The sequence below is a fragment of the Narcine bancroftii genome, chromosome 6 (assembly GCF_036971445.1).
Source record: "Narcine bancroftii isolate sNarBan1 chromosome 6, sNarBan1.hap1, whole genome shotgun sequence".
In the NCBI taxonomy this organism is placed as follows: domain Eukaryota; kingdom Metazoa; phylum Chordata; class Chondrichthyes; order Torpediniformes; family Narcinidae; genus Narcine; species Narcine bancroftii.
The window spans coordinates 29710965-29738537 of NC_091474.1; the positions used below are offsets into that span (position 1 = coordinate 29710965).

Below are 27573 nucleotides of genomic sequence, written 5' to 3' on the forward strand. Positions count from 1 at the left end.
AAAGTACACTCTGGGAAAAACAGAGGAAATAAATGATGAATGTGTTTTGGATGTGCACAACAAGTTGGTACCTTTTTTGCATTTGACTTGGCAGTGTTCCACAATTAAACCTTTTTGGCTTGATTTTGTTAATTTATTAAAACGATTAATAAGTAAGATTCCCACAGGATCCAATGTTATTTTTTACTGGGAAATGTTAAAGGAATTAAACCTAAATTATGTAAAATTTGCATCAAATTGTTTTGACAATAGCAAGAAAATGTATTGCTATAACTTGGAAGTCAGATGTTGATTTGGGAATGGATAGCTGGTGTGCAGAAGTTCAGAGTTGTATTTCACTTGAGAAAATTACTTACAATTTAAGAGATAAATATATTTTTTGTGAAATATGGAGCCCATATTTACAAACTGTTGGCATTAAAATTTGAGTCTCGAATTTTTCCTTTCTGTCTGTCTCTTTTTCTCTCTCTGTTTAACAGTATTGGAAAGTGAAGTGCTCCTGTTGTAGTTTTCTTGTCAATCATATATTCAAATCAATTATACATAATACAAACTATACCCCAATAAATTCCACCACTCCTGCCCCAAATTATAATCCCCAAAATAAAAGAAAAAAGATTGAAACAAAGATAGCGAAGTTAGAAAAGGGAAAAAAACAAACCTGATTACCCAAATATCATCACCCTTTACTCAACTTTGCCTTCAATATCATCATTTATTTATCACAAGGAGTTAAGATTTCATGAGGTTCGGGGAAAGCTTTTTATAAAGTAAATATGGGTGCCAAATTTTCAGAAAAATATCGTATTTATTCCTTAAATTATATGCAATTTTCTCAAGAGGTATACAACTTCGTATTTCTGCATGCCATCTTTCCATTCTGCAAAGCATTTCTTAACTAATATCCACACTCACAGGGCTGAAGGACTTTTTTTTGTAAAATAGACTTTGCAATTGGATGTAATGATTGTCTCTTGATTAGCAATCAAGCACACTTGAATTTAAATCACAAAGGCAATTTGAAACCAAAAGACTGTAGGTGCTGGAAATCAAAAATAAAATTGTGTTTATGTCTGAATTAAAAACAGGAAAATGCTGAAATAATCAGCAATTCAGGCTGCATCAGACACCATAAGACATTGGAGCAGAAATAGTCAACTCAGCCCATCGTCTGCCTCACCATTCTATCATAAGCTGATTCATTTTCCCACTCAGCCCCACTGCCCGGGCTTCTCCCCATAACCTTTGATGCCCTGGCTAATCAAGAACTTATCAATCTCAGCCTTAAATACACACAATGACCTAGTCTCCACAGCCACCTGTGGCAGCAAATTCCATGATTCACTGCCCTTTGACTGAAGAAATTCCTCTGCACCTCTATTCGAAGTGAACGCCCTTCAATCCTGAAGTTGTGCCCTGTTGTCCTGGACTCTCCCACCATGAGGAAACATCCTTTCTAGTTGTACTCTCCATGCCTTTCAACATTCAAAATATTTCAAGGAGATCCTTCCTCATTCTCCTAAATTCTAATGAGTACAGGCCAAGAGCTATCAAATGTTCAAGAGAGGAACAGACAGTGTGGCATGGGAGGAAGGTTGTGTTGAAGGATAGAACACTGCATGGACCAGATGTCACAAATGGCTTGTTTCTGTGCTCCTTGCTCTTTGTAAATCTCTGTTCTAATGTTCTTGTTTTGGGCCCTTGGGCACTGAGTTGGATTTTCTGGTCATTCCCAGCATTCTTATAGTCTTTGTTTTTTTCTTTGGCTTGGCTTCGCGGACGAAGATTTATGGAGGGGGTAAAAAGTCCACGTCAGCTGCAGGCTCGTTTGTGGCTGACCAGTCCGATGCGGGACAGGCAGACACGATTGCAGCGGTTGCAAGGGAAAATTGGTTGGTTGGGGTTGGGTGTTGGGTTTTTCCTCCTTTGCCTTTTGTCAGTGAGGTGGGCTCTGCGGTCTTCTTCAAAGGAGGCTGCTGCCCGCCAAACTGTGAGGCGCCAAGATGCACGGTTTGAGGCGTTATCAGCCCACTGGCGGTGGTCAATGTGGCAGGCACCAAGAGATTTCTTTAGGCAGTCCTTGTACCTTTTCTTTGGTGCACCTCTGTCACGGTGGCCAGTGGAGAGCTCGCCATATAATACGATCTTGGGAAGGCGATGGTCCTCCATTCTGGAGACGTGACCCATCCAGCGCAGCTGGATCTTCAGCAGCGTGGACTCGATGCTGTCGACCTCTGCCATCTCGAGTACCTCGACGTTAGGGGTGTGAGCGCTCCAATGGATGTTGAGGATGGAGCGGAGACAACGCTGGTGGAAGCGTTCTAGGAGCCGTAGGTGGTGCCGGTAGAGGACCCATGATTCGGAGCCGAACAGGAGTGTGGGTATGACAACGGCTCTGTATACGCTTATCTTTGTGAGGTTTTTCAGTTGGTTGTTTTTCCAGACTCTTTTGTGTAGTCTTCCAAAGGCGCTATTTGCCTTGGCGAGTCTGATGTCTATCTCATTGTCGATCCTTGCATCTGATGAAATGGTGCAGCCGAGATAGGTAAACTGGTTGACCGTTTTGAGTTTTGTGTGCCCGATGGAGATGTGGGGGGGCTGGTAGTCATGGTGGGGAGCTGGCTGATGGAGGACCTCAGTTTTCTTCAGGCTGACTTCCAGGCCAAACATTTTGGCAGTTTCCGCAAAGCAGGACGTCAAGCGCTGAAGAGCTGGCTCTGAATGGGCAACTAAAGCGGCATCATCTGCAAAGAGTAGTTCTGAATCTCCCAGGAAGGTGACATTTCATAATTTACTTATTGTAACCGATAGGAACAGGAACAAGCAGTACAGATGCCAACTCCATCAACAGTCTACAAGGATGACGACTGACTTGTATCACCTGCAGCACCCCATATCTCTCAGTTCTGTTTGCATCAAAAATCTTGCCATTACTGTCATACGAATATCTCTGCAATTCAGGTGTACCCACCTGGGGGAAAGAATTCTAAAGATTCACAAACCCCAAAGGGAAGACCTTTTTTCTCAGTTTAAAATGGTTGGCCCATTTTGCTCAGGAGATGACCATTGGTTCTGGGGAGGCAGCATCTATCATATCATGCATCATTACCATTTTATGTGGCAGCTTTTGAACTCAGTCTTGTAGGCCTTGCTTACTTCTATTTTATGTATCAAGATAAATAACACACTCAGAAATAACACCACTCACTAAATGTCATACTTGCTAAATTTTTAAAGACTCTGCAAAAGTAAAACCGTGTGTTTTTGATTCGTAGTTAATTTTTTACCTATCCCTTTAAGAAAAATTATTGTTTGTAGTGACTATGATGTCATATATCATAATATCTGAGTGGGCTGAGAACTTGCATCTCATTATGAATTATGAAAGGGACGTAAGCTTGAAATACTTTTCTTTGAATTTGTCTTAATTCATCTTATTTTGTCAATTTCTTCTTGTATCTGTTAATGTTGAATATCGTTATGTCATATACAGTATGAATTATTTATTAATCGCTATGAAAATTTCAATGTGAAGTTCTTCAAAATGTTTATCCATTTTATCAACAAATTAAATCTACTTAAAGCTGCAAGTGCAAAGTTTGGTTTATTGGATTAATAAGAGTAATTTGGAATATCGTCGCTCATGTTTCCTTGAAGATGACACATTTTGAAATTGGGAAATACTAGAAGCTGGAAAGTGTCATCTATACTTACATTCAAAGAAAAGTTATAATTGTGAACTTTGTTTGGAAGAAAGGTTCGTAAAATTTGTCTGAAAGAAATAACTTGTTAGGGCAAGAAGCATTTAAGTTTTAACAAGAAATTCAGTTTCTGTTACAATTTGTATGTCGATTGCGCAGGTTAAAATTGAATCAAGGCACTGACACCTGTGACCTTGAAAAAGATAAGCATATGCACTCTTTCTGATAGGATGTTGTAAAACAATGGGAAGTAGTGTACATTTGCAAGAGCTGAATATGCTTGCTAATTTGTCACTTATTGTCAATAAATTGCCTTATAAGATGAGGGACTTATGGAGAACCAAGGTTGGAGAACTTAAGAATCTTCCTGAAATGGATGCCACTTTTGGGGATGTTGTACAATATTTGGAATGGCATTTGCATGTTAACACTGTACAAGTATTTGGAAATATTAAGGATATTAAAGATGTCAAAAAGTCTAAATCATCGTCTCAACAGAAACCAAAGGGAACTACCTTTGTTACTGCTGTGTCAGATACAAGCACAAGAAAGTACAAGGAAAAAAGGGAAAAAGAAGATCAGACTGTTCAGGAAAGCAGTTTGTATTGCAAAGATAAGCATGCTTTAGAAAAATGTTCACGATTGGAGAAAGAAAATCATATGACGAGAAATTAACCTTTTTAAAGAATGAAATATGGTTCGATTGCTTGTGTAAAGGACACATCAGTAAAATTGTGATTATATGCAGTTTAAAGCATCCCAAGTTACTGCATAGTCAATTAAGTAAAGTTGAGAAAGAAGTCAAACAGTCCGAATCCAAGACTAAAGACACAGTCAAAGAGAATGCCTTGGCTTCAGTTACTGGGGCCAGTGACAAAGCTCTCTAAGTAGTTCCTGTGAAGGTTAAAGCTAAAAAAGGAAGCTTTATACTGAAGACCTACGCATTTCTTGAAGTACTGCATCATTTTGTACTGTTGAATCAATGAATAACTCCATGGTAAAAGATCACAAATCTTGTTGAAGATGATGAATGATGAAAGGAACACTGAAACTAATATAGTTTCAGGTTTACAGTGTGCTGGATTGAATAGCAATTAATTTTGGGATCTTCCAAGTGTATATACTCAGAAGACTATGCCTGTGAATAAGAAGAATATTCCCTATCAGGATGAAATCAAACAGTGGGATCATCTAAAGGACGTTTGCTTACTCAATTGATGCTAAAATCAAGATATTAATTGGATTAGATGTACCAAAAGGTCTCGAACCTCTATAGAAGTAATAAGGAGTCAAAATGGCAGACCTTATGCTGTGACAACGTTGCTTGGATGGACAATTAACAGACCATTAGGAAGAAAAATGAATAATGATCATGAGTTGTTGAATGTAAATATCAACAGAATTTCAGTTGTCAAACTTAGTGACCCATGGGAACAACAGTTTAAAATTGATTTCCCTGAATGTCTCAGAGATATTCAAGAATCTTCGAAGGAGGATAAACAGTTTCTGGATTTAGTTTCAAATTCTGTTAAACATGTTGATGGTCATTACTATATAGCATTACCATTGAAGAAAAGAGAAATTTGTCTGCCAGGCAATAAAATAATTGCAGAACAGTGTATGCTGAATTTGAAGAGAAAATTCAAGAGAAATTCTTCCTTTCATTTGGAATATACCAATGTTATGTTGGATCTGATAACCAAGGATTATGTAGAAAAGGTATCAGAAGATATCGTGGAATATAAAGATGGTAGAAAATGGTATTTACATACATCCACAAAAGGAGAAACTAAGTGTAGTATTTGATTGTGGAGCATTATTTCAAGGAGTTTCATTGAATTCTCAACTTTTACAAAGTTCAGACTTAACCAATACTTTAATTGGCATTTTGATAAGATTTTGTAAAGATCCTTTTGTAATTGCTGAAGATATTGAAGTGATATTTCATCAAGTGGATGTACCATCAGAAGATCATGATTTTCTACGATTACAGTAAAGATATGATTGAATACAGAATGGAGCAACTTCGTCATCGAGTTGTGCTAATTTTGCTCTCAGGAAATGTGCTGAAGATAATTGAAGAGCAATTTAGTTCTCAAATTATAAACATCATCAGAAATAATATATATTGATGATTGTCTCACTTCAATGTCTTCAGAAAAAGAAGCAATAGATCTTTATCATGAATTAAAAGAGATCTGTAATAAAGGAGGCTTCTTCCTTATGATTAGCAACAGTTGAGATGTGTTGGCTGTTATTCCTGAGGCAGAAAGAGCAAAGGAGTACAGTTCAATCTGATGTTTTCAATTTCAAATTTGTTTTGACAAGAAGAGGTATTCTTTCGATCATAAGCTAAATATACGTTCCTTTGGAAATATTGGCACCAGTAGTAATAATAACCAAGAAAATTCTGCAAGAATTGTGCAGAAGAAAATTTGGATGGGATGAAACTATATCAGATTCGATCGCACAAGATTGGATGAATTGGATTGAGAGTCTTGAAATGTTAGAAAGTTTGGAAGTCAACAGATGTTTTAAACCTCCAGACTTTGGAATTGCCATATTTGCTCAGTTACACCATTTTGCTGACACAAGCAAAGATGGTTATGGTGCTTTCAGTATTTAGTACTGAGAAATAACAAAGAGCAAGTACATTGTGGATTTATAATGGGAAAAGCCAGAGCAGCTCCATTAAAGCCAGTCACCATACTGTGAATGGAATTGACTTCCACTACGATGGTGAGCAAAATGGACACTGTAATAAAAAGAGTTACAGATGGAATTAGCAGATTCTGTTTTGGTCTGATGGTATATCAGTGCTTAAATACATTAAAAGCAAAACTGAGGTTTTGTATCTTTGTGTCTAACAGAATTAATGAGATTGAAAAGGTTTTGCATGCTAATCAATGGAGATATGTTAAAAGAGTGGATAATCCATCTGATAAGGCTTCAAAAGAGAATCAAAAGTTCAATCGTTTCTGAAAAGAACTAACACTTGGGTGTTGGGTCCTCAATTTCTTTTGCAATCTCAAGAAGAATGGCCTCAAAATCCAGAAGGGTCAAAAGAATTTTCAATGGAGGATCCAGAAATCCAAAGCATGAATGTGAATACTATCCAAATATCTAATGAGAATGATTTGATTATTCAATTAATTTGCTATTATTCTTTATGGTTTTCTTTAAAAAGGGCAGTAGCATGAATTCTTAGATTAAGAACTATGTTTTTACATTGTATCAAAAAAGAGAATCTGAAGTCCTGAAAGAGCTGTTACTTAACAGCTGAATTGGAAATAATTCATTTTTGTCAGAAAAAGGCAATTGATAATGAGATATCAAAATTAAGGAAGAATTTGAATTACTAAAGCAAGTCATGTTTACAAGCTAAATCCTATTCTTGTAAATGATGTACTGAGAATAGGAAGAAGATTGGAAGAAGCAATGATGCCAGAAAGAGTGAAACATCCTTTATTAGCTAAGGAATTTCATAATTCTGAATTGATTGTTCGACATATACATGAGAAAACAGGTCACGGTGGTTGTAATCACATGTTATCAGAATTACGCCAGAAATATTGGATACTTGGTGCTTCAATATTGATCAAAATAATTATATCAAAATTGTTAAATGTTGACGTGCAAATGCTAAACCTGGACAACGACAAATGGTAGATTTGCCACAAGATAAAATTTTTGCCTGATGCACCCCCATTTATTATTTTAGTTCTTTGTAAGTAAAACGAGGAAGTGTTGAAACATTATGTGGAGCTATTTTTTTCCTTGTTTAACTATGAGAGCAATTTATATTGAACTTGCGTCGTCGCTTGATACAATGTTCTTGTATCAATGTTCTTCGACGTTTTATCGCCAGACGTGGTCAAGTAAAAGAATTACATTCTGATAATGGATCTAACTTCACAAGAGCTCAACTAGAGTTAAGAAAAGCAATTCAAAATTAGAATCAACATCAAATTCATGATGCATTATTTCAAAAGAAATTAGTTGGATATTTAACCCACCCACAGGATCACATCATGGAGGTGTGTGGGAAAGAATGATTAGATCAATCAAGAAAATACTTAATTTCATTTTGAATAGTCAAATACTGAATGATAACAATCTTCAGTCAGTACTGTGTGAAATCAAAGCTATTTTAAATAGTCGTCCAATAACCAAAAAATTTCTGTCGATCCAAGTGACATCAAGGCACTTACACCGAATCATGTCTTACTTCTTAAATCTAAGCCTTTAATGCCTCACGATCATTTTCAGAAAGAAGATATTTATGTAAGACGCAGATATAGAGAAGTGCAGTTTATTGCGGATTTATTTTGGAAAAGATGGATTAAAGAATATCTTTTATTATTACAAGAAAGACAAAAATGGTCAAAAGCTAAACATAATTTTGTATGTGTATGTAGTTATCATGGACGATTCTGCACCAAGAAATTCTTGGTTGCTGGGGAAAATCGTGGATACAGTTCCAGACAAGAGGGGTTTCGTTCAGCAAGTGTGGATTAAAATCAAATCTGGTTACTTAAATCGACCTATTTCTAAAATCTGTCTTTTACAAGAAGCAGGAAGTTTTGATTTCTAATCTTATACTTACCATATTTACTTTTGTATCTGTAATAGTAATTATATATTAGTCATTGATGTTTATTATAATAATTAGGGGCCAGAATGTAAAGGTAAAACCTTGTGTTTTTGATTCGTAGTTAATTTTGTGCCTATCCCTTGAAGAAAAATTATTCTTTGTAGCGCTGCCATTAATGACTATGATGTCATATGTCGTAATATCTGAGTGGACCAAGAGCTTGCATCTCATTCTTCAAAGAATTATGAAAGGGATGTAAATTTGAGATACTTTTCTTTGAATTTGTCTTATTTCATCTTATTTTGTCTATTTCTTGTATCTGTTTAAAGTTGAATATCATTATGTCATTATACAGTATGCTTTGTATATTCGTCGTTATGAAAATCTCAATGCAAAGTTATGCAAAATGTTTATCCATTTTATCAACAAATTAAAGCTACTTAAAGCTGCAAGTGCAAAGTTTGGTTTTTTGGATTAATAAGATAGTAATTTAAATATAATCGATCATGTTTCCTTGAAGATGACCTGTTTTGAAATTTGGAAATACTAGAAGCTGGAAAGTGTCATCAAAATACTCTATCTCATTAACATTAACCTTGTAATTTTTTAGAAAATTATGAATTAAATTCTTTCTTTGGCTTGGCTTCGCGGACGAAGATTTATGGAGGGGGTAAAAAGTCCACGTCAGCTGCAGGCTCGTTTGTGGCTGACCAGTCCGATGCGGGACAGGCAGACACGATTGCAGCGGTTGCAAGGGAAAATTGGTTGGTTGGGGTTGGGTGTTGGGTTTTTCCTCCTTTGCCTTTTGTCAGTGAGGTAGGCTCTGCGGTCTTCAAAGGAGGCTGCTGCCCGCCAAACTGTGAGGCGCCAAGATGCACGGTTTGAGGCGTTATCAGCCCACTGGCGGTGGTCAATGTGGCAGGCACCAAGAGATTTCTTTAGGCAGTCCTTGTACCTTTTCTTTGGTGCACCTCTGTCACGGTGGCCAGTGGAGAGCTCGCCATATAATACGATCTTGGGAAGGCGATGGTCCTCCATTCTGGAGACGTGACCCATCCAGCGCAGCTGGATCTTCAACAGCGTGGACTCGATGCTGTCGACCTCTGCCATCTCGAGTACCTCGACGTTAGGGGTGTGAGCGCTCCAATGGATGTTGAGGATGGAGCGGAGACAACGCTGGTGGAAGCGTTCTAGGAGCCGTAGGTGGTGCCGGTAGAGGACCCATGATTCGGAGCCGAACAGGAGTGTGGGTATGACAACGGCTCTGTATACGCTTATCTTTGTGAGGTTTTTCAGTTGGTTGTTTTTCCAGACTCTTTTGTGTAGTCTTCCAAAGGCGCTATTTGCCTTGGCGAGTCTGTTGTCTATCTCATTGTCGATCCTTGCATCTGATGAAATGGTGCAGCCGAGATAGGTAAACTGGTTGACCGTTTTGAGTTTTGTGTGCCCGATGGAGATGTGGGGGGGGCTGGTAGTCATGGTGGGGAGCTGGCTGATGGAGGACCTCAGTTTTCTTCAGGCTGACTTCCAGGCCAAACATTTTGGCAGTTTCCGCAAAGCAGGACGTCAAGCGTTAATTAAATTAAATTAATTAAGTGAATTAAATTAATGCATCTTAAAGACATTAGCTCAGGTTTATATTTGACTGGTGATACTGTTGACAACTTGCTGTGTTTGTCAGTGAATTGCCAGGTCAGCTCACTGGAGAGATGTAAATCTTTTGTTATGGCTGTTGATTCAATCTCTATGCTCTGTACAAAACTAGTTCACATTTTTAATCTCTTGCTGGTTAATTCCATGTGTTTAAATTAAAACTCAATGCTACCTGAAAACATCACTTTTGACTTCTATCTCAACTCTCTGCTGGAAGGATGCTGTATCTTACTGTTGCTTCAGAAGCATTTCCCATGGATAATATTGAGGTCCAAGTGTGATGCAATATGGTTATAGAAAGAAGTCATTCATTCCAATTGGTCCATTGGGGGCAGTCCAGAAAAGATTCACTAGGTTAATTCTATCACGAAAGGCTAAATAAATTACATATATATTTTGGAATTTAGATGGGGTAATCTTATTGATACATGTAGCAAAGTTGGCATGACATGCTAGATATGGAGATGATTCCATTGGCCGAGGAGCCTTGAATGTTGGGACAAAATTGAGTGATAAAGGGGCTAGTTGTTTAAAACTGGGTGCCTAGGAACTTTTATCAGAGGGTGGTGAATCCCTGGAATTCTCTACCCTAGAAGGTTTTTAGAGGATGGATAATTGGAGATTTCAAGTTAAGCACCTTTATTTATTGTTCATACTATGCATTGCAAGGTAAAAACAAGATGGCATTTCTCTAGGACCACAGAGCAGATTTACATAAATAGAAGTTAAAATATTAAGACATATAATAAAAGTCCACAGAACACTATCCACAAATGTTCTGGGAATTCAGGAGCCTCATGGCTTTGGGGGGGAGCAAAGCTCTTGCCAAATCTGGACATAAGGGCCCGAGTTCTACGGTACCTCCTACCAGATGGCAGAAGGGGAAAAAAGTTTACGTGATGGGCGTGCCTCATATGTTGTAGATGTCCATCATGGTAGGAAGAGAGCCCCCAATGATCTTTTCCGCTGACTATCCTCTGCAGGGTCTTGCATTCTGAGGTGATACAGCTTCCAAACCAGACGATGATGCAATTGCTCCAAATGCTCTCGATACATCCTCTGTAGAATGTAGTGAGGATGGAGGGTGGGAGATGAACTTTCCTCAGCCTTCGCAGGAAATAGAGGCGCTGCTGGGCTTTCTTGGCTATGGAGCTGGTGTTAAGGGATTAGGTGAGATTCTCGACCAAGTGCACTCCAAGGAACTTGAAACTCTTGATGGTCCCAATGGTCAGTGGAGAGATCTCCTCCCCCGGGCCCTCCTGAAGTTGACAACCATCTCTTTTGTTAAAATTCAGATACAGGTTGTTGGCTCTGCACCAGTCCGTTAGTGACTGCACTTCATCGGGAAGTCACTAACGGGAAGCAAAGGCGATGTGGAACTAACACAGAAGAGACCTAGGGCAAAATAGCCATGATCATGTTGAATGGCAGGGCAGGCTTGAAGGGTAAGGTAGCCGGCTCCTGCTCTTATTTTCTTAAGTTTCATGTACCTTGTGTCCGCTCCACACCAGTGCCTCACACTGTAATCGATCTTGCACGATCACCATCTCCTTCTGCCACTTACACTTCCTGTTTATGTTTGCTTGCTCTTTAATGTATCTGTGATATTCATCATGCTGGCAAATCTGTGTTGTCACTCCCTGGGGGAAGAAGTTTTCAAGTATTTCATATTAGAATTATTAGTAACTATCATATATATATGGCCCGTAGTCTGAGTCTCTCTCTCTCTCTCTCTCTCTCTCTCTCTCTCTACATTACCCTCTACCCCCAGGCTGTGTAAACATGTTCCCAAATGCAAGCATTCACATTATTTTGCAGGGATTTCCAGTAAGTTGGTGCTCAGTCTTTCCTTGAGAGAAAAGAAGCTGACCCTGTTCAGACCCTGCTGACTTTTTAACCTTTAAGATGTGATCACACTTTACCAGTGATTCACCAAGCAATTAAATTGTAAAATCTGGAAAAACTGGCAAAGAAAACAGTGCATTAAAAATCAATTTGTGCTTTATTTTTGTTTTGACCAGCAACTCTCAACCTTTGTCAGCTATGGCCTCCCTCAGACTCTGCTCAAATTTTATGGGAGTTATTTTGGTTTCTTATATAATAGTAAATATTATTTCTTATATAATTAAGGAATATTATTTGCAGTTTTGGTCACCTAGCTACAGGAAAGATATAAAGTTAGAAAGGGTACAGAAAAGGTTTACAAAGTAGTTGACAGGATTAAGGAGACTGGAAAAGCTAGGCCTGCTTTCCTCAGAGTGTAGGGGGTTGAGAGGGGATCATATCAAGGTCTATAAAATCATGAGAGGTATAGATAAGGTGAATAGCAAGAATCAGAAAAGAGAACATGTACAAGAAAGGGGGTGGTATTTAAGGAGGATGTGAGGAGTCAGTTCTTCAGTCAGAGGGTGGTGGGCATAATGGATTGAGCTATCAGACAAAGTGGTACAAGTATTAAGAAATACTTGTAAACTACAAGGATGGGAATGGACAAGAGGGGTCTGGGCCTAATGCAAACAAGTAGAACAAAAGTAGGAGGACACATTGTTTAGCATGGACAATATGGGACTGCAGGCTTGTTTCTATACTGTAAGTTGCTATACAGGAAAAGGCAACATTTAATATCTGGGAAAAAGATAAAAATCATGGCTAATAACAAAGCATTGTTCGACTGGAAGCTAAGGTACATCAGCAAGTAACCATCCTTGCCCACCCTAGAATGTAATGTAAATGGTGTTGTACAGGACGATCCTCAAAATTTTCATTTGAATATGGGTCTAAAATTCTTAACTTGTCGACAAAGTCACAACATCTCTGCCATCTTCCTGCTGGCTCTGATGCAATCTCGTGCAATGCCCCTTTGTTATTTGCGAAGTCTTTGCGCTTCTCTGTGGGGTCCTTCTGCCTGGTCCGACTGCTTTAAACAACTTGCTACAGGAGCCAACTGGTTTATTTTAAAATATCCAAATAAAATGTAAACCTTTAAATTATAATTTGTTATTAAAATAATGTGATTTGCTTTGAACAGCATCCACTGGTCAGCGGTAAGTGCCATATTTGGGGAGGCAGTTTTATATAAAGGGTATTGCTCAAAACCAACATTTTAGGTGAAAATTCCAGGATAGTCCTATACAACGGAAGATATACAGTATATTCAAGCAAACTTACTTTGTCACTAACATCCTTGTCCAAATGATTTATGTTTTAAGAAAGGAAGATAGTGAGTAATAAGTGACCAAAACTTTTAAGGAAATGTATTCTCTTGCAGCAAAGAACAAGGACCAACACCGACTGAAAAGAAGAAGAAAGGGAAAAGGAAAAATGCAGTTCCAGCAGAGAATCCTGAACTTGAGCATTCAGCAGAAAAAACATCTTTGGTGACCGAGGAGTTGACAGATGCACAGGTAAGACAGATCCTTGCTGCAAATTCCAGGCACATCTCCCACTGGTGCTTGGAGATGCAAGGAACTGCAATTGCTGGAATCTGGATCAAAAAATAAACTGACAGAAGAACACAGTAGCTGGCATGCCAAAGGGATGGCCACATTTTTGGGTTGAGAACCTCAGTCAGGAATGAAAGGGAAGAGGAAAGATTGCCAGTATATAGGAGAAAAAGGGAGGGGTGGGACAAAGACTGGTATGGGATAGTAGAACCAGATTGTGTGGGAGAGAGGAAGGGAAATGAAAGGTAGATGGGGGCTGGTGAGGAAGTGGGAAGGGTACAGAGACAGCAGGTGATAGGTGGAACCAAATGAGTTATGGTCGGATGGAACCCAGTGGTGGAAGGTAATGTGTCTTGGTGAGGAAGGTAATGTGTCTTGGTGAGGAAGAGGGGCAGGAGATGGGAACAAAGGGAGAGAAAATTAGGGTTGACTGACATGAGTAGGAAAGGAAGAAGGGAAGTGGACTATCTGAAAATGGAAAACTCAGTGTTCATACCACAGATGTTCCTCCACCTTGTGTTTGTCTTACTGACCGTGAAGAAGGTTTAGGATGGGAAGGGGAGTTGAAATGACATGTAGCTTGTGGACAGTGTACACCTTCTCCCATCTGACTGCATCAAGTTTCCCCCCATCCATTCTGTTCCACCTAGCACTACCAGTCTCTGTCTCAAACTTCCCCATCTGGTTCCATCTGCCTAGTCTTTCTTCCCACCCCTCCTTGTTTGTTTCCACTGTCATTGATCAACCTTTGTCACAGCACTCATCTTATCCATCCCCCACTTGACTCCAAACGTCCAACACCGCTCCCACTCCCCCCGATTCAGTTCTATCAATCACCTACAAGCTTCTCTGTCTCATCCCTCCCTCTCACCTCATTTTACTGGGTATCTTCCCTCTACAGCCCTGACTCTGAAACATTTACCATCCGTTTGTCTCCATGGGGGCTGCTTGATGTAATGAATTCTTCCATTAGTTGCTCCCCCTCCACCCAGGTTTCGCAAGTGAACTCCAGTGATCTTGCCACACTTGAATTAACATTGCCTCAGATGAGATCTTGCCTTAATAACCTTTGAACTGCATTCTGAGACTGTTGGGTTTGGGGAAGCCTGTTTTTTAGTTAGAGATTAAATCAGCCAGCCTCTCGATGGACATCATCCCATGTCCGCTATTTAGAAAAGAGTTGTGTAGTTGTCTTTAATGTGCTAGCTAAACACGTCCCTCTGTCACTCAGATTACTATTATTCTTGGATCTTGTTCTCTGCAGAATTATTGGTGCTGTTTGTTTAATGCAACAATGACAACATTTTCTTTTTAAAATATTTTTATTAATATTTAAAGTGTAAGCATTTGAACAATACAATCATACATTGTGCTACAGAATTAAAATAACAGGGGAAAAAATTCTTCTAAATCTGAACACAATTCAAAAATCCAGAGCACATTGGTAATGATATATCAAAGCATAACATAAAAAAACCCAACCCACAGAGGAAAAAAAAAGAAATGATAAATTATTTTCAAGAAAGTATAAAATTTTGTAGTTGCACTAAGCACGCAGTGATCAAAGAACCACACAGAGTTGAAAGTGAGTTGAACCAACTGAATTTAATAGACCTCTTGCATTCGTTTAAATCCCTTGGAACCCAATGATGCTTGCAACTCTCGGGACCTTTGTGACATTAGCTGCTAGGCTGTGGGCTTGCCCTGCACCTGGAGCTCTAACAGTCAGATCAGCCGATTGCCTGTTGCGTAGATGAGCCACCACTGGCGTTGGGAGATGTGGAGTCTACGACCAATACCTCTTTAGCCCGTTTGGGTGGCTGACCTCGTCGTCGTGGGGGTGGCACGGTTACAGGGTGTTCCAGGTCAAGGTGTGCCAGCTTGAGACAGTAAATGGTGAAGATCTCCACATGGCCACTCAAGTCGAGAATTAACGTGGTTCCTTTCTGACGCACCACCTTGTACGGGCCCTTGTAAGGCCATTGGAGTGGAATCCAGTGCATGCCCCTGCAGATGAAGGCATAGTTGCACTCCTGTGGGCCCTTGGGGACAAAGGAAGGTGTTGGGCCATGGCATAAGGTTGGGACAGGAGCTAGTGTTCCTATCTTCTCTTGGAGTATTGTGAGCACACCCGTGTGTGTCTCTGTACCACAGGCTGCTGGCACAAACTTGCCTGGAAAGGTCATTGGGGTGCCATGTGCCAACTCTGCTGAAGACATGGCTAAGTCTTCTATGGGAGCCATGCCGATGCCAAGAACCACCCATAGGAGCTTGTCCACACATACCTGACCTTGGAGGTGTGCCATCAGGGCTGACTTCAGGTACTGATGGAAATGCTTTACCAGGCTGTTGGACCATGGATGGTAGACTGTGGTGTGGAGCAGCTGTGCCATCATCAACCATAGGCTGGTTGTGAACAGCGACCACCCCCCCCCCCCCCCCCCCACCACCCTTGTCTTAGGTGATGGTAGTAGGCAGGCCGAAACGTTCAACCCAGGTCTGGTACAGGACTCCGTGGACATATCAGCGAGCAGTGCAGCTTCTGGCCACTTGGTGAACCTGTCAACCCTGGTGAATAGGTACATTGCCCCCCACCAAGGAAACTAGCAGCAGATCGAAGATGTCAACGTGGACATGCTCAAACCTCCTGTGCATCAGCTGGAAGGGTTGATGGGGGGCCTTCACGTGCCTTTGGACTTTGGAGGTCTGGCAGTTTATGCATGTCCTGGCCCAGTGCTCGATCTGCTTGCTTAGGCTGTGCCAAGCAAATCTATCCGGCACCAGTTAGATGGTTGTCTGAATTGTCGGGTGGACCAAACCATGTAGTGCATTTAAAAAAGCGATGCCTCCAGCGGCTGGAATGATGGGCCGGGGTTGGCCGGTGGACATGTCACAGAGGACCTTGCTGCCTGTTAGGCTGATGGGGATGTCCTCAAGTTGCAGGCCCGAGACTGCTGTGTGGTAGGCCAGCATTTTTTTGTATAGCTGCTGTGCCTCGGTGAGCGCCGCATAATCCAACCCTGGGGACAGGGAATGCACCAAGTGGATGGAGGTGTGAGACAGTGCATCGGCCATGATGTTTTTCCCAGAGATGTGTTTGACAGTGGTGGAGCACTCTAAGATGTATGACAGGTGGCATTGGTGCCATGCTGATCATGGATCCGACACTGGCGAATGTAAAGATGAGAGATTTGTGGTCTGTTAAGACCCTGAACTCCTGCCTCTCCAAGAAATACCAAAAGTGCTTGATGGTGTCCCTGCTGAAGGCTGAAGAATGCAGGTGGTTTCCACTGACTCTCAATTATTTGTTCCAGCATGCCGCCGACTGCTGAGTTGAAAGTGTCAACCGTGAGAGCTGTGGGCACAGCCACCTACGGGTGTACCTGCAGGGTGGCATTTCTAAGGGTGTCCTTCGTCTGTTTGAAAGCCGCTGCTGGCTCCATATCCCAGGAGATTGTCTTGGCCTTGCTGGACATCAGGCTGAACAGGGGGTCACACGATTTGGGCCACTGATGGTAGAAATCGGTGGTGAAAGTTGATCATGCCCACCAACTACTGGGCCTGCCAAATTGGCGTATGGCCTCGACTTTTGCCGGCAAGGGAACTACTCCTTGCCAGTCAATGAGGAAATCAATGGCTAACAGCCCGAACTGACACTTCGCAGGGTTGATGGCCAGGCCACATTCACTCAGGCAGTGGCAGAGTTGGTGCAGGTGCATGAAATGCTCTTAATGCAAGCAGCTGGCAATCAGGACATCATCTAAGTAGATAAAGACAAAATCTAAGCCACGCCCCACTGAGCAGTTAGTATGCCTGTTCTGTCTTCTTGAGTCCGAAAGGCATCTGCAGAAACTCAAATGGGGTGATGAGGACCATCTTGGGGACATAGCTGGGGTGGGTGGGAATCTAGTGATATCTGCGGATCTGATCAACATTGGAGAAGATGCGTGCCCCAAGCAAATTGGCTATAATGTCCTTGATGTGGGGCACTGGGTAGTGGTCGGCCATGGTGGCGTCATTGTGTCTTCTGTAGTCGCCTCATGGTTTCCATCCTCCAGCCGACTTGGGCACCATGTACAGCAAAGAGGCCCACAGGCTCTCTAAGCACCAGGAGATCCCCATCTCCTCCATTTTCCTGAACTCCTCCTTGGCAAGTTGGAGTCTGTATGGCAGGAGCCTGGGTGCCTTTAAGTGAGAAGGTGGTGCTGTACATTACGCTTAGGGGTATCTGTAGAGAACTGCAGCGTAATAATGAACGGAAACTTCGCTAATACTCTGGCAAATTTGTTGCCTGACAAAGTCACAGAGTCAAGTAACTTGGTTTCGCTGAGCGAGGTCTGGAAGGTTTTGATGTTCACTAGGTGCTGTCTTTTGAGGTCCACCAGAAGACAGTGCGCCTGGAGGAAATCTGCACCAAATAAAGGCTGTGACACAACTGGATCTGAACAGTAGTGGGATGGTTCGCGTGTTGTATGTGCGAACACTGCTGTCGTTGGCAGGAGTGAGCACTGGTCTTGACTTCCTGGCGTGGGTGTCATGGTTTGAGGGAAGCAAGACGCTAACCTCTGCCCCTGAAGTCTGCGAGGAACTTTTGCTTGGAGTGTCGGTTCCATAAGTAAAGGATGCTATCACGGTGGCCAGCTGCCATTGCCATTAGTGGTGGCCAGCCCCGGCGTTTCCTGGAAGAGAACAGTGTGGGCAGTAATGGTGGGCTCCTGAACCCTACTTTTGGTGGTAAAAACATCAATGGTCCGAACTGGGGTTGCTCCTTACTGTGGGCATCACCAGCTTCGTGGGTGGCTTGGGGAAGGCCTGGCCCTTAGGGCGAGACACAGCAACTTGGTTGATGCTGCTTGGTGTGCCACAGGATATCTGTGCGGGTCACTACTTAGCATGGGTCATTGAAAGTGATGAGGAGCTGGATATCTTCTGGCATCTGATCGAGAAAGACTTGTTTGAACACTAAACATGGCTTATGGCCATCTGCTAGTGCCAGCATCTCGTTCATTAAGGCCGATGGCGCACGGACACCTAGGCTATCAGTGTGGAGCAACTGTGCTGTGTGGTCACGGTGGGAGAGACCAAAAGTACAGATCTTGATTGTTTCATACCTGTCCACAACCGGTTGCTGGTGTAGGAAGTCAATGATGTGGCCTGCTGTTTCCTGGTTGAGTGAACCAACCGCATAGTAATATTTTCTGGCGTCCAAGACGATTTACCTGACCTAGAATTGCGGCTGCGAGAACAGAAAGTCGACAGTTTCAGTGAAATTGTATTCTGCATGCTTGGGTTGGTCATCGTTGGGTCTAAATACTGTTTCATTCATCGGAGTCAACCAACGTCATCGCACAAGACACGCAGTGAGCAAAGAACTACACAGAGTTGAAAGTAAGTTGAACCAACTGAATTTAATAGAACTCTCGCACGCATTTAAATCCCTCGGAACCTGATGATGCTTGTGACTTCCCAAACTGTGGGCTTGCGCTGTATTCAGAACTCTCACAGTCAGATCTGCTGTGACTTGCCTGCAACTCCATGAGCCGGATCGCTTGTTGCATGGGTGAGCTGCCAGTTTCTTTTTTTTTAAATTGTTACAGTTCCCTTCTCCTTCATTAATAATTTTATCAATGTTTACATTCTTTGCAGTTGAACAAAGCCGTTATCTATTATCAAAGTCAAAAGAAAGAAAAAAAAAGAAAATCGCAAACAAAAAAAATTATAAAGCAAAACCCTTACAACTAAGCAAGGTTAAACATTTGTGACAACGTTTCTAAATTTGTAAAAGATTCCACGTAATCACAATACACAAAAATGCTGGGGAAATTCATCAGGTCATGCAGCATCCATAGGAAGTTAAAGCCAGTCAACGTTTTGAGACTAAGCCCTTTGTCGGGAATCTGGAAAAATAGGCAGATGTTGGAATAAAACGGTGGGGGGAGGTGCACAGGTTAACAGGTTAGAGATGATAGGGGGATACAGATGGAAAGGAAGAGGAGAATGAAGCTAGTGAAAAATGCTAAGTAAGGTAGGAAAAGGGTGCAGAGCTGGATGAAAAGAGATAAGAAAGGTGGGGAAAGAGAGAGGGTGAACTGTCTGGTTGGAGACTGCCGAGATGGAATACAAGCTCATGTTCCCTTCTCCTCAATTTCTGTAAACCCCCTCTCTCTTTCACTTCTCCTCTGTCTCTTTTTCCTCCAAAGGATTCAAATGCCCAGTCCTCATGCTGTTGGCTTTGTGTAGCCTTTAAATGGCCTGTTAAAGGAGCTGATGGCTATTTATTGAAAAATCCAGCAACCCTAGAGGTCTGTGCCCAAGATGACAGTGTCCGTGCTTGGTGGCGGCGCAAGGGGTTGCAGGGCACCAGAAATGGACCCCGACCCCCCCCCCCCCCCCAAGTTGAGAAGGAGAAGCAGAGGAGACGACGACCCAATAGGATGGTGACCACGGCAGCAGACCATTGAGGGGCTCAGCAGCTGAACAACCCACGTAGACTGGGTGACGTGGTTGGGGGAACCTGCACGGGCTGCTGGAGACTGGCTCATGGAACTAGGTATCAACTGGGATTTGAGAGATGCTAAGGACAAGGAATTTGGATCTGGAGCTCAAGTTGTGGATGAATCAAGCAGGAGTTTGTGTGGGAGCACAGTGTCTCTGAATGGACGTTTTGTTTCTCTTTCTTTCTTATTGTAAGGAACGTCAGGCAACACTAATGGTAACTCTTTGCCTTACAGCAGGTAGAAGACAATTTCATGTAATATTACATTCTGCATTATTACATGACAGTAAAGGAATTCTGAATTCCCCCTCCCACTCCTTTTTAATTCAACTATCTACCTGTTTTTGAGATTCCTGACTAAGAGCTCAGACCTGAAACCTTGAGTGCCTTTTAATTTCTATGGATGCTGTGTGACCTGCTGAGTTTCTCCAGCGCACGTGTGTATTGCACTCAACCCCGACGTCTACAAATTTTCTTGTTCAGCTCCAAGAGTCTTTTGCAAGATTGAAAGCAAAGTTTGTGATGATTTGTTGGAAGTTTTCCATTTGCATTCTGGTTGTGAGTTGTTCATCCCTGCAGTTGTTTCTTGTAACCGAGATGAACGTAATTGACTGGGTAAGTGACCGGAAGTGAAAAGTATTGTTGAGAAGATGGTCTAATGAGAGTGCTAGAGGAATGTTCCACTGCCTCTGGTTACGGTGTGAGTGGTGTGTTGGGCACAGGTGACTTGCTGTTACTTTACTGATATTATTTGAGCAGAAACTGCAGGGTTTAATTTGTTAGTTCTACTCCATATGAAAATGGAATATTAAAAACATAAAAATGCTGGAAGAATTCAGCATATCTTGCACTTGAAGAAGGGCTCAGACCCATAATGTTGATTATATATCTCTCCCTCATATTGACGCTGCAAGAAACCTGAGTTCTTCCTACATTTCTGTGTTTTTACCATAATCACAGTGTCTACAAACTGTTTTTCACAACAATGGAAGATGTTTCAGGAAGATGAATGATTCCAATCTACCAATTGTGTTTCTACCCTTTCTGTTTGATTTCAAATATTTTATTTTGTATTTTCTGCTTTGGATTTCTTGATGCAACTAATATGTTGAATATACATTCACTCAGATAGGTGGCTTGATGTAGTTGTGTTTAACTGTGATTTTGGCACAGTTAGGACCAATAACCATCTGTTAATGTGTTTTAGACTGCGTACGGAATTCTGACACAGACCTGAGTGCATGAATCTATGTGCATGAGTCCCATGGTCAACCACAAGTTGACCTGGGAATGAGCAAAGCATTGAAAGAAGGTGAATTGATCTAATTTAGAATTTATGTCTAATTTATGTCTTGAACATTTGCTAAATGATTGGTCTTGAATGGCATTTCACCAGATAATGTCAATGATGGAAAGAAAGAAGCGTGGCTGTGCCTGGCCAACAGCGGTCTATGGCAAAACTGACAAAACTGTTCATGGTTGACTCTGCAATTTCTAACCTGTTAACTTTGTGTGAAAATTTGTTTCATAGTTAATGCAGAAGAGGTGTAATTTTTATCTTGTGTCAGGAAAAACTGAAATGGGACCAGTTAACATTGCAATTGATGGAAAACTCAGAGTCAAGCACCATGGAATTGGACCTTCTGCCCAACTCGCCCATGCACATTGAGCTGGCATTCTAGCTTCATCCCATTTTCCTGCATGTGGTCCATATCTTTCCAAACCTTTCTGTGTAAATGTCTTTTGACTCCAAAATTTAAAAGATGGAATGAGCCTAATTCAATAGATATTTTCCCATTTGCTTCTGAATTGAGCTTTTGTGATTGAATCTACAAGTCTGGCAACTGTTTGGCTTCCTTGATCCTTTCAATAACTAATTGTTTCATCAGTACCATGTCTGACCTGACAGAAGAAGCTGCCTTCTGCACAAATGATCCTCAATGTTGCTTGGGTTGAAAGTAGAACAGGATGTTGCTTGGATTAGAGGACATGAGCAAAAGGAGAGGTTGGACAAACATGGGTTGTCAGAGGATGAGGGGTGACATGATAGAAATTTATAAAGTTATGAGTGGCATTGACAAGGTAGATGGTCAGGATCTTTTGTTCCAGTGTAAAATAAAGTGACATAATAGAGGGCATGCACTTCTAGTCGGGCCCAGCCCTCAGTGTATTCATTGAGGAAGTAGGACACATTCCATGAATGGACAGCAAGTTAGGTAGTGGTTAGCACCAGTGACCCAGGTTCGGATCTGGCGCTGTCTGTGGAGTCTTTGTGTCTGCTCATGTCTGCGTGGCTTTCCTCCAGGTTCACTGGTCTCCTCCCACTCTCCTAAACGTAGGGGTTGTAGGTTATTTGGGTGTAATTGGATGGAACAGGTGCCAATAGCTGGAATAGGTTTTTACCATGTTGTTAATAAAATTTAATTTAAAATCATTCACTTTTTAAGTTCTACTGGACAATCTCCCAAGAATAACATTTACGAAATGCTGTTGTTATGTCTTTAATCAAACGTTGCAACCTTCCCCATTCTTACCTGCCGCTCTCTCATACCTGTAGCATCTATATACAACAATGACCTCAGCCTTCTTTATGTTATAGCTATAATATCCCAGTCTCTCCCAAGCCAATCCATGCCCTGAGGGCATCTGCCTTGCCAAAGAGACAATTCTGGACCCAGCTGGAATCTCAGATGCTTGACAACTGTGGCAGGTCTTGCATGCTATCACATCATGTAAGACAAAACAAGGGAGTATCATTAACTGCACTTCATCTCTTTGAATGAGCTCAATGGCGTCTATACTCAATTTTAAAGGGAATGGGAGGATTGAATCTGGCACCTTGATTGCAGTATTGTTCTATTCTAGAATTCTATATGTTTGCACGTGGAGTTGTTAAAAAGAGCATTATTATTTTGGATAAACAGCAATTTGTGTTCTCTAATTAGCAAGCAGAATCCTGAACCTTGATTGAGTTTGTGAATGTTGTTGCTGTGGAGTTAGTGGAATCTTGCTAGCTTTATCATTCTCTTGACTTTCTTGTGTTTTGGTGCTCCATTAAATCTAACTGAATTTTTTTAATTTTAAATTTAGATATGCAGCATGCCAATGTGCCATTTCAGCCCATGAGTCTGTGCCACCCAATTACACCTGATTAACCTACAACCCCAGAATGTTTCAAACGGTGGGAGGAAGCCAGAGTCCTCAGGGAATCCCATACAGCAAGGGCAGAATGTTCCAGATCCTTGCAGTGCGGGATTCGAACCCTGGACCTGACCGCTGGCGCTGTAACGGTGGTGCGCTATCTACTACACCAACCGTGCCACCCTTTAAATCTTAGACAGACAGCACGGTAACAGGCCCTTTTGGTCCATGAGCCCATGCCACCCAATTGGCCAACAATTCTGGGTACATTTTAAAGGGTGGGAGGAAACCCACCAAGTCATGGGGAGAATGTACGAACTCCTTACGGTAGCACCGGATTTGAACCCAGGTCCCGATCGCCAGTATTGTAATTCCGTTGCAGTAACCAGCATGCTAACTCTGCCGGCCCAAATTGTGAAGGAAAGAAGGAACTTGGGTGGACAGTGTATCTTGGGACATAGCCAGCAATCTTTACTTTAACAGTGTCAACTATAGAAGCTTTTCTGCCAGCTGCAACATCTGTGCTATTCACATCTAAGCTTTAAATACAACTTTTTCACCATGTCCAAAGGCTTTATTTTTGGGAGAAAATACATTTGGAATGGTCTGTGAGTGAGAGAGATTGATACAGGGGCTAATTATTTGGGAACAGTGAGCTTTCCTTCTCTATGTATTTTGACCGGCTTTAAGATTCTTTTTGTATGATCATTGCTGAAGAGATTATTTATAAAGGCTTCATCTGGACTCATTTTTTCATCTATATTATCATTTGCAACATCTGGGGTTAGCCTGTGAGCAGGAATGGGGTGGCATTGGTAGTTTGAGTTGGTGCTGAGACTTGCCTGATTTGCTGGAACCTGCTGATAAGGATTTTTTTCTTTGGAGTAAAAGCAGAACTTAACTGATGAGTCCAGATCTGTGAATTTTGTGGTGGCTCTGTCTTTTCCCTTCAGTGGAATATGAAATCAGAATATTTTGGAGATTATCCTGCTTTCCATCCCATTCTATTAACTTTTGTTGGTCCGATTGTTTAAGGATCATTCATACCTTGATGAAGGGCTTAAATCCAAAATGTTGACTATGGATCTTTATCTTGGCAATTTAAAGTACAGTACACTGTTTGACCTGCTGAGTTTCTCCAGCATTGTGTTTTTATTTCATTGATTGCAGTGTTCAAGTAACGCAAATCCTGTTCACCAATTACTTGATGGATCGCTGATCCACATTGGCTTCTGGTCTGGCAAAGGCTTAATTTTAAAATGTCTTTTTTCAACCTTGACATTAGTGCCATGGTAGAATAGTCAGAATGGCAACAGGGTTAGTGGAGTGTTCATCTTGCAAGACATGGCAATTCAGGAGACTCGCCATCTCCCTGACAGCTCTATCTGCAGAGTTACATGGAGTCCCAGCTCCTTTCAGACAATAGACAATAGGAGCTGGAGTAGGCCCTTCGGCCCTTCGAGCCAGCACCGCCATTTTCAGCTCGATGACTTTCAGGTTGAGCAGCGAGAAGTTGTGATACATTGTGATATCAGTGACATGGGTAGGAAAAGGATGAGGTCCTGAAGAGAGAATAAAGGGAGCTGAAAGAAAGGATAGTGTCACAGATGATAGCAGAATATATAGCCAGAAAGTAGAGTTGGGCAAAGATGTAGCATATGGAGTTCAATGTGGATAAGTGTGAAGCAATGCATTTTGGAAGGTCAAACTTGAAGCTGAGGACATGGTTAATGGCAGGATTCTTAACAAAGTGGAAGAACAGAGGGATATTTTGGTCCAAATCCAAAGATCTCTCAAGGTTGCCACACAGATTATTAGGGTAGTTAAGAAAGCTTATGGTATGCTGACTTTCATTGGTAGGGGGATTGAGTTCAAGAGGTGTAAGGTAATGTTTCAGCTCCATAAAACTGGTTAGACCATGCTTGGAATATTGTGTTCTGTTCTTGTTGCCTCATTACAAAAAGAATGTGCAAGTTTTGGAGAGGGAGATTTACCAAGATACTACCTGGATTGGAGAGCATGTCTGATGAGGCGAGGTTAACTGAACTATGGAGCAAAGAAGGATGAGAGGGGACAATAGAGGTTTACAAGATTATAAGAGGCATAGTTAGGGTGGACAGCCAGCACCTTTTTCCCAGGGCGACAGGAGCAAATACCAGAGATTTTCTGTATAAGGTGAGGGGAGGAAAGTTTTGTGGAGATGCTTTTTTATACAGAAAGTAGTGGGTGCCTGGAATGAATTGCCAGGGGTGGTGGTGGAGGTTGGTCCAATAGGGACATTTAAAAGACATATGGATGCAAGAAAAATAGAGTGTGGGTGTGAGGTAGGCATGCCTATCTCTATCTTTGTGACCTCCAGGCCTATAACCTTTAAATAAAAGATCAATCATGATCGTATTGAACAGGAAGCAAATGCGAGGACAGAATGACCCACCCTGCTTGTGGCTGAACTTCCCAGACTTATTACAATGTCTAAATAGAAACAGAAAATATTGTATATATGAGACAGGTCGGGCATTTCATCTGGACTGCAATTTGTGAAAACAGCTTTTCCCTAGACCACACTGCACACCACACACAGCATAGAATGATCACAGATATAATAGATATTATTTAATAAATGTATACAACTATTTTGGGATGATTTACTCAGTTACAAGATTCTGTTCATCAGTCTCACAGCCTGTGGGAAGAAGCTGTTTCCCAGCCTGAAATTCTTGGTTTTGATGCTCCTGTACTACTTCCTGGATAGTAGGCATCAAAGATACTGTGTGCTGGGTAGAAAGGGTCCTCAATAATTTGAGCCCTATTTAAACCACATTCCTGGTCAATGGAGGAAAATTATCTTCTCAGCCGTTTTGATGATCCTCTGTGTCGACTTCGGAATGATGCTTTGCAGCTATTGTACCACTCAATGATGCAGCCAGACATAACACTCTCAATTATGCTCCTCTAAAAGATTATCAAGATAACGGTAGCCTTGCCCTCCTCCAGCTCCTTAGGAAGTGTAGGCACTGCTGTTCCTTCCTGACTAATGAAGAAGTGTTGTAATTCCAGGATAGGTCGTCCGTTATATGCACACCAAGGGACTTTGTACTTTCCGCTCTCTCCGTGATGGAACCATTAATGTGTTGTAGAATGTAGTCGACCTTTGTCGTCCTGAAGTCCACAATCATTTCTTTTTTCTTTTCTACGTTAAGGACTCGGATTGTGGTTGCACTATTTTACGATCCTCCTAACCTGCTCTATTACAACCAACACAATGTGGTGGATGAGGCCGACAAATGTTATATCATCCGCAAGCTTGATGATTCTGTTGGAACTGAATCTGGCAATGCAGTCATGAGTCAGTAGCATGAGCAGTAGTGGGCTGAGCACACTGCCATGAGGTGCACCGGTGCTCAGTGTGATGGACGGCACGAGATTTTGCTGTCAACCAGGACTGACTGGTCTTTTGGTCAACAAGTCCAGATCTAGTTGCAGAGACGTGTGTTGAGTGCCAGTGAGAACAGTTTATCCACCAGGCTCTGAGATGTGTGATTGTGTTGGAGAAGCGATAAATACAGAGTGGTGAATGAAGACAGGAGAGAACATTACAGATGCAAATCCAAATTAAAAGAGAAGCTGGAAGTTCTCTGAATAGAAGAAAATAGAGTTGCTGTTACAGGTTGAAGATTGTATATGAGAACTGAGTATGAACGGAAAAGATTTGTCTCCCTACTTTTCCAGTTATGGTGAGGTCAGTGACTTGAAACATGCTGAAGCATTTCGTGTTTTTATTTTACTTCCTAGATTTTGCAGTTCATTTTGCTTTTTGATCGCAAGTGATCCAGTGCATGAATTATTTTGCCAACAATTAATTTTTCCATTTACTCTCTTGCCTTGTTTCTTATTTGTATTGACATGTATTTATTTGGGGTTTTTTTTTACCCCAGTTTAGCACAGAATTATGATGTTTATGTCCAGTATGTTTGAGCACAGTTGTTTGTAAAATCTGTTACAAGTCAGAATTGCCAAACCTGCTATGATTCAGATGTTGTTTGAGAATGCAAAAGAATTATTTGAAATGGCCTCTCCTTGGTAAGCAGTACCCAATGGACTCATTCAAATAAGGAGACTTTAGATCACTGTCTGGTACATCTCTGAAGATTCAGCAACATCTGGTAGAATATTTGGCGAGGTTAGGAGTTGGAATGCTATTAGTTTCCTGATGGCCATCAACATGCTCGAAGTCTTCCTTTGAATGTGTCACGGCGAGGAACCAGATCTGATTGCAAAGCACCAAGAGCAGTAATGCAGTGAAAGTTCTGGAATGACCTGATTGAAGATGAAAGTGCTGTCAGTCTGATCAGCCTCTGCCAGGTTTGGTTGAAGTTGATCACTTTGTTAGGAGCTCCTCTTTCAGAAAGACTACTTTGTTGGGTTAATACCATGTGATGCCCATGGGTCCTTGGGTTTGGTGAACCCCAATGTGGAGGCCAATGAAACATGTCCACTCTCAGCACGTAATTGTGCGCAGATTTGGGGAATTAACATTTGGAGCTT

General features: G+C 41.6%; 2 protein-coding genes across 12 annotated transcripts in view; one reads left to right on the plus strand and one right to left on the minus strand.

Moving 5' to 3' along the window:
* chd6 (chromodomain helicase DNA binding protein 6) overlaps positions 1-27573 on the plus strand; it is a 218775-nt gene that overhangs the window by 69117 nt on the left and 122085 nt on the right. For all 11 annotated transcript variants that reach the window (XM_069884536.1, XM_069884540.1, XM_069884534.1 and 8 more), the window contains one exon: positions 13217-13352. In XM_069884536.1, the coding sequence (XP_069740637.1) occupies positions 13217-13352 (136 nt within the window). The remainder of the gene's footprint in view (positions 1-13216; positions 13353-27573) is intronic.
* Positions 14982-18779, minus strand: LOC138735905 (uncharacterized). Its single transcript, XM_069884546.1, has 2 exons — positions 18503-18779; positions 14982-18070 (listed from the first exon to the last, which is right to left on the minus strand). The coding sequence occupies exon 2, from the start codon at positions 15974-15976 to the stop codon at positions 15122-15124; it is 855 nt and encodes a 284-aa protein (XP_069740647.1). The 5' UTR covers positions 15977-18070; positions 18503-18779; the 3' UTR covers positions 14982-15121.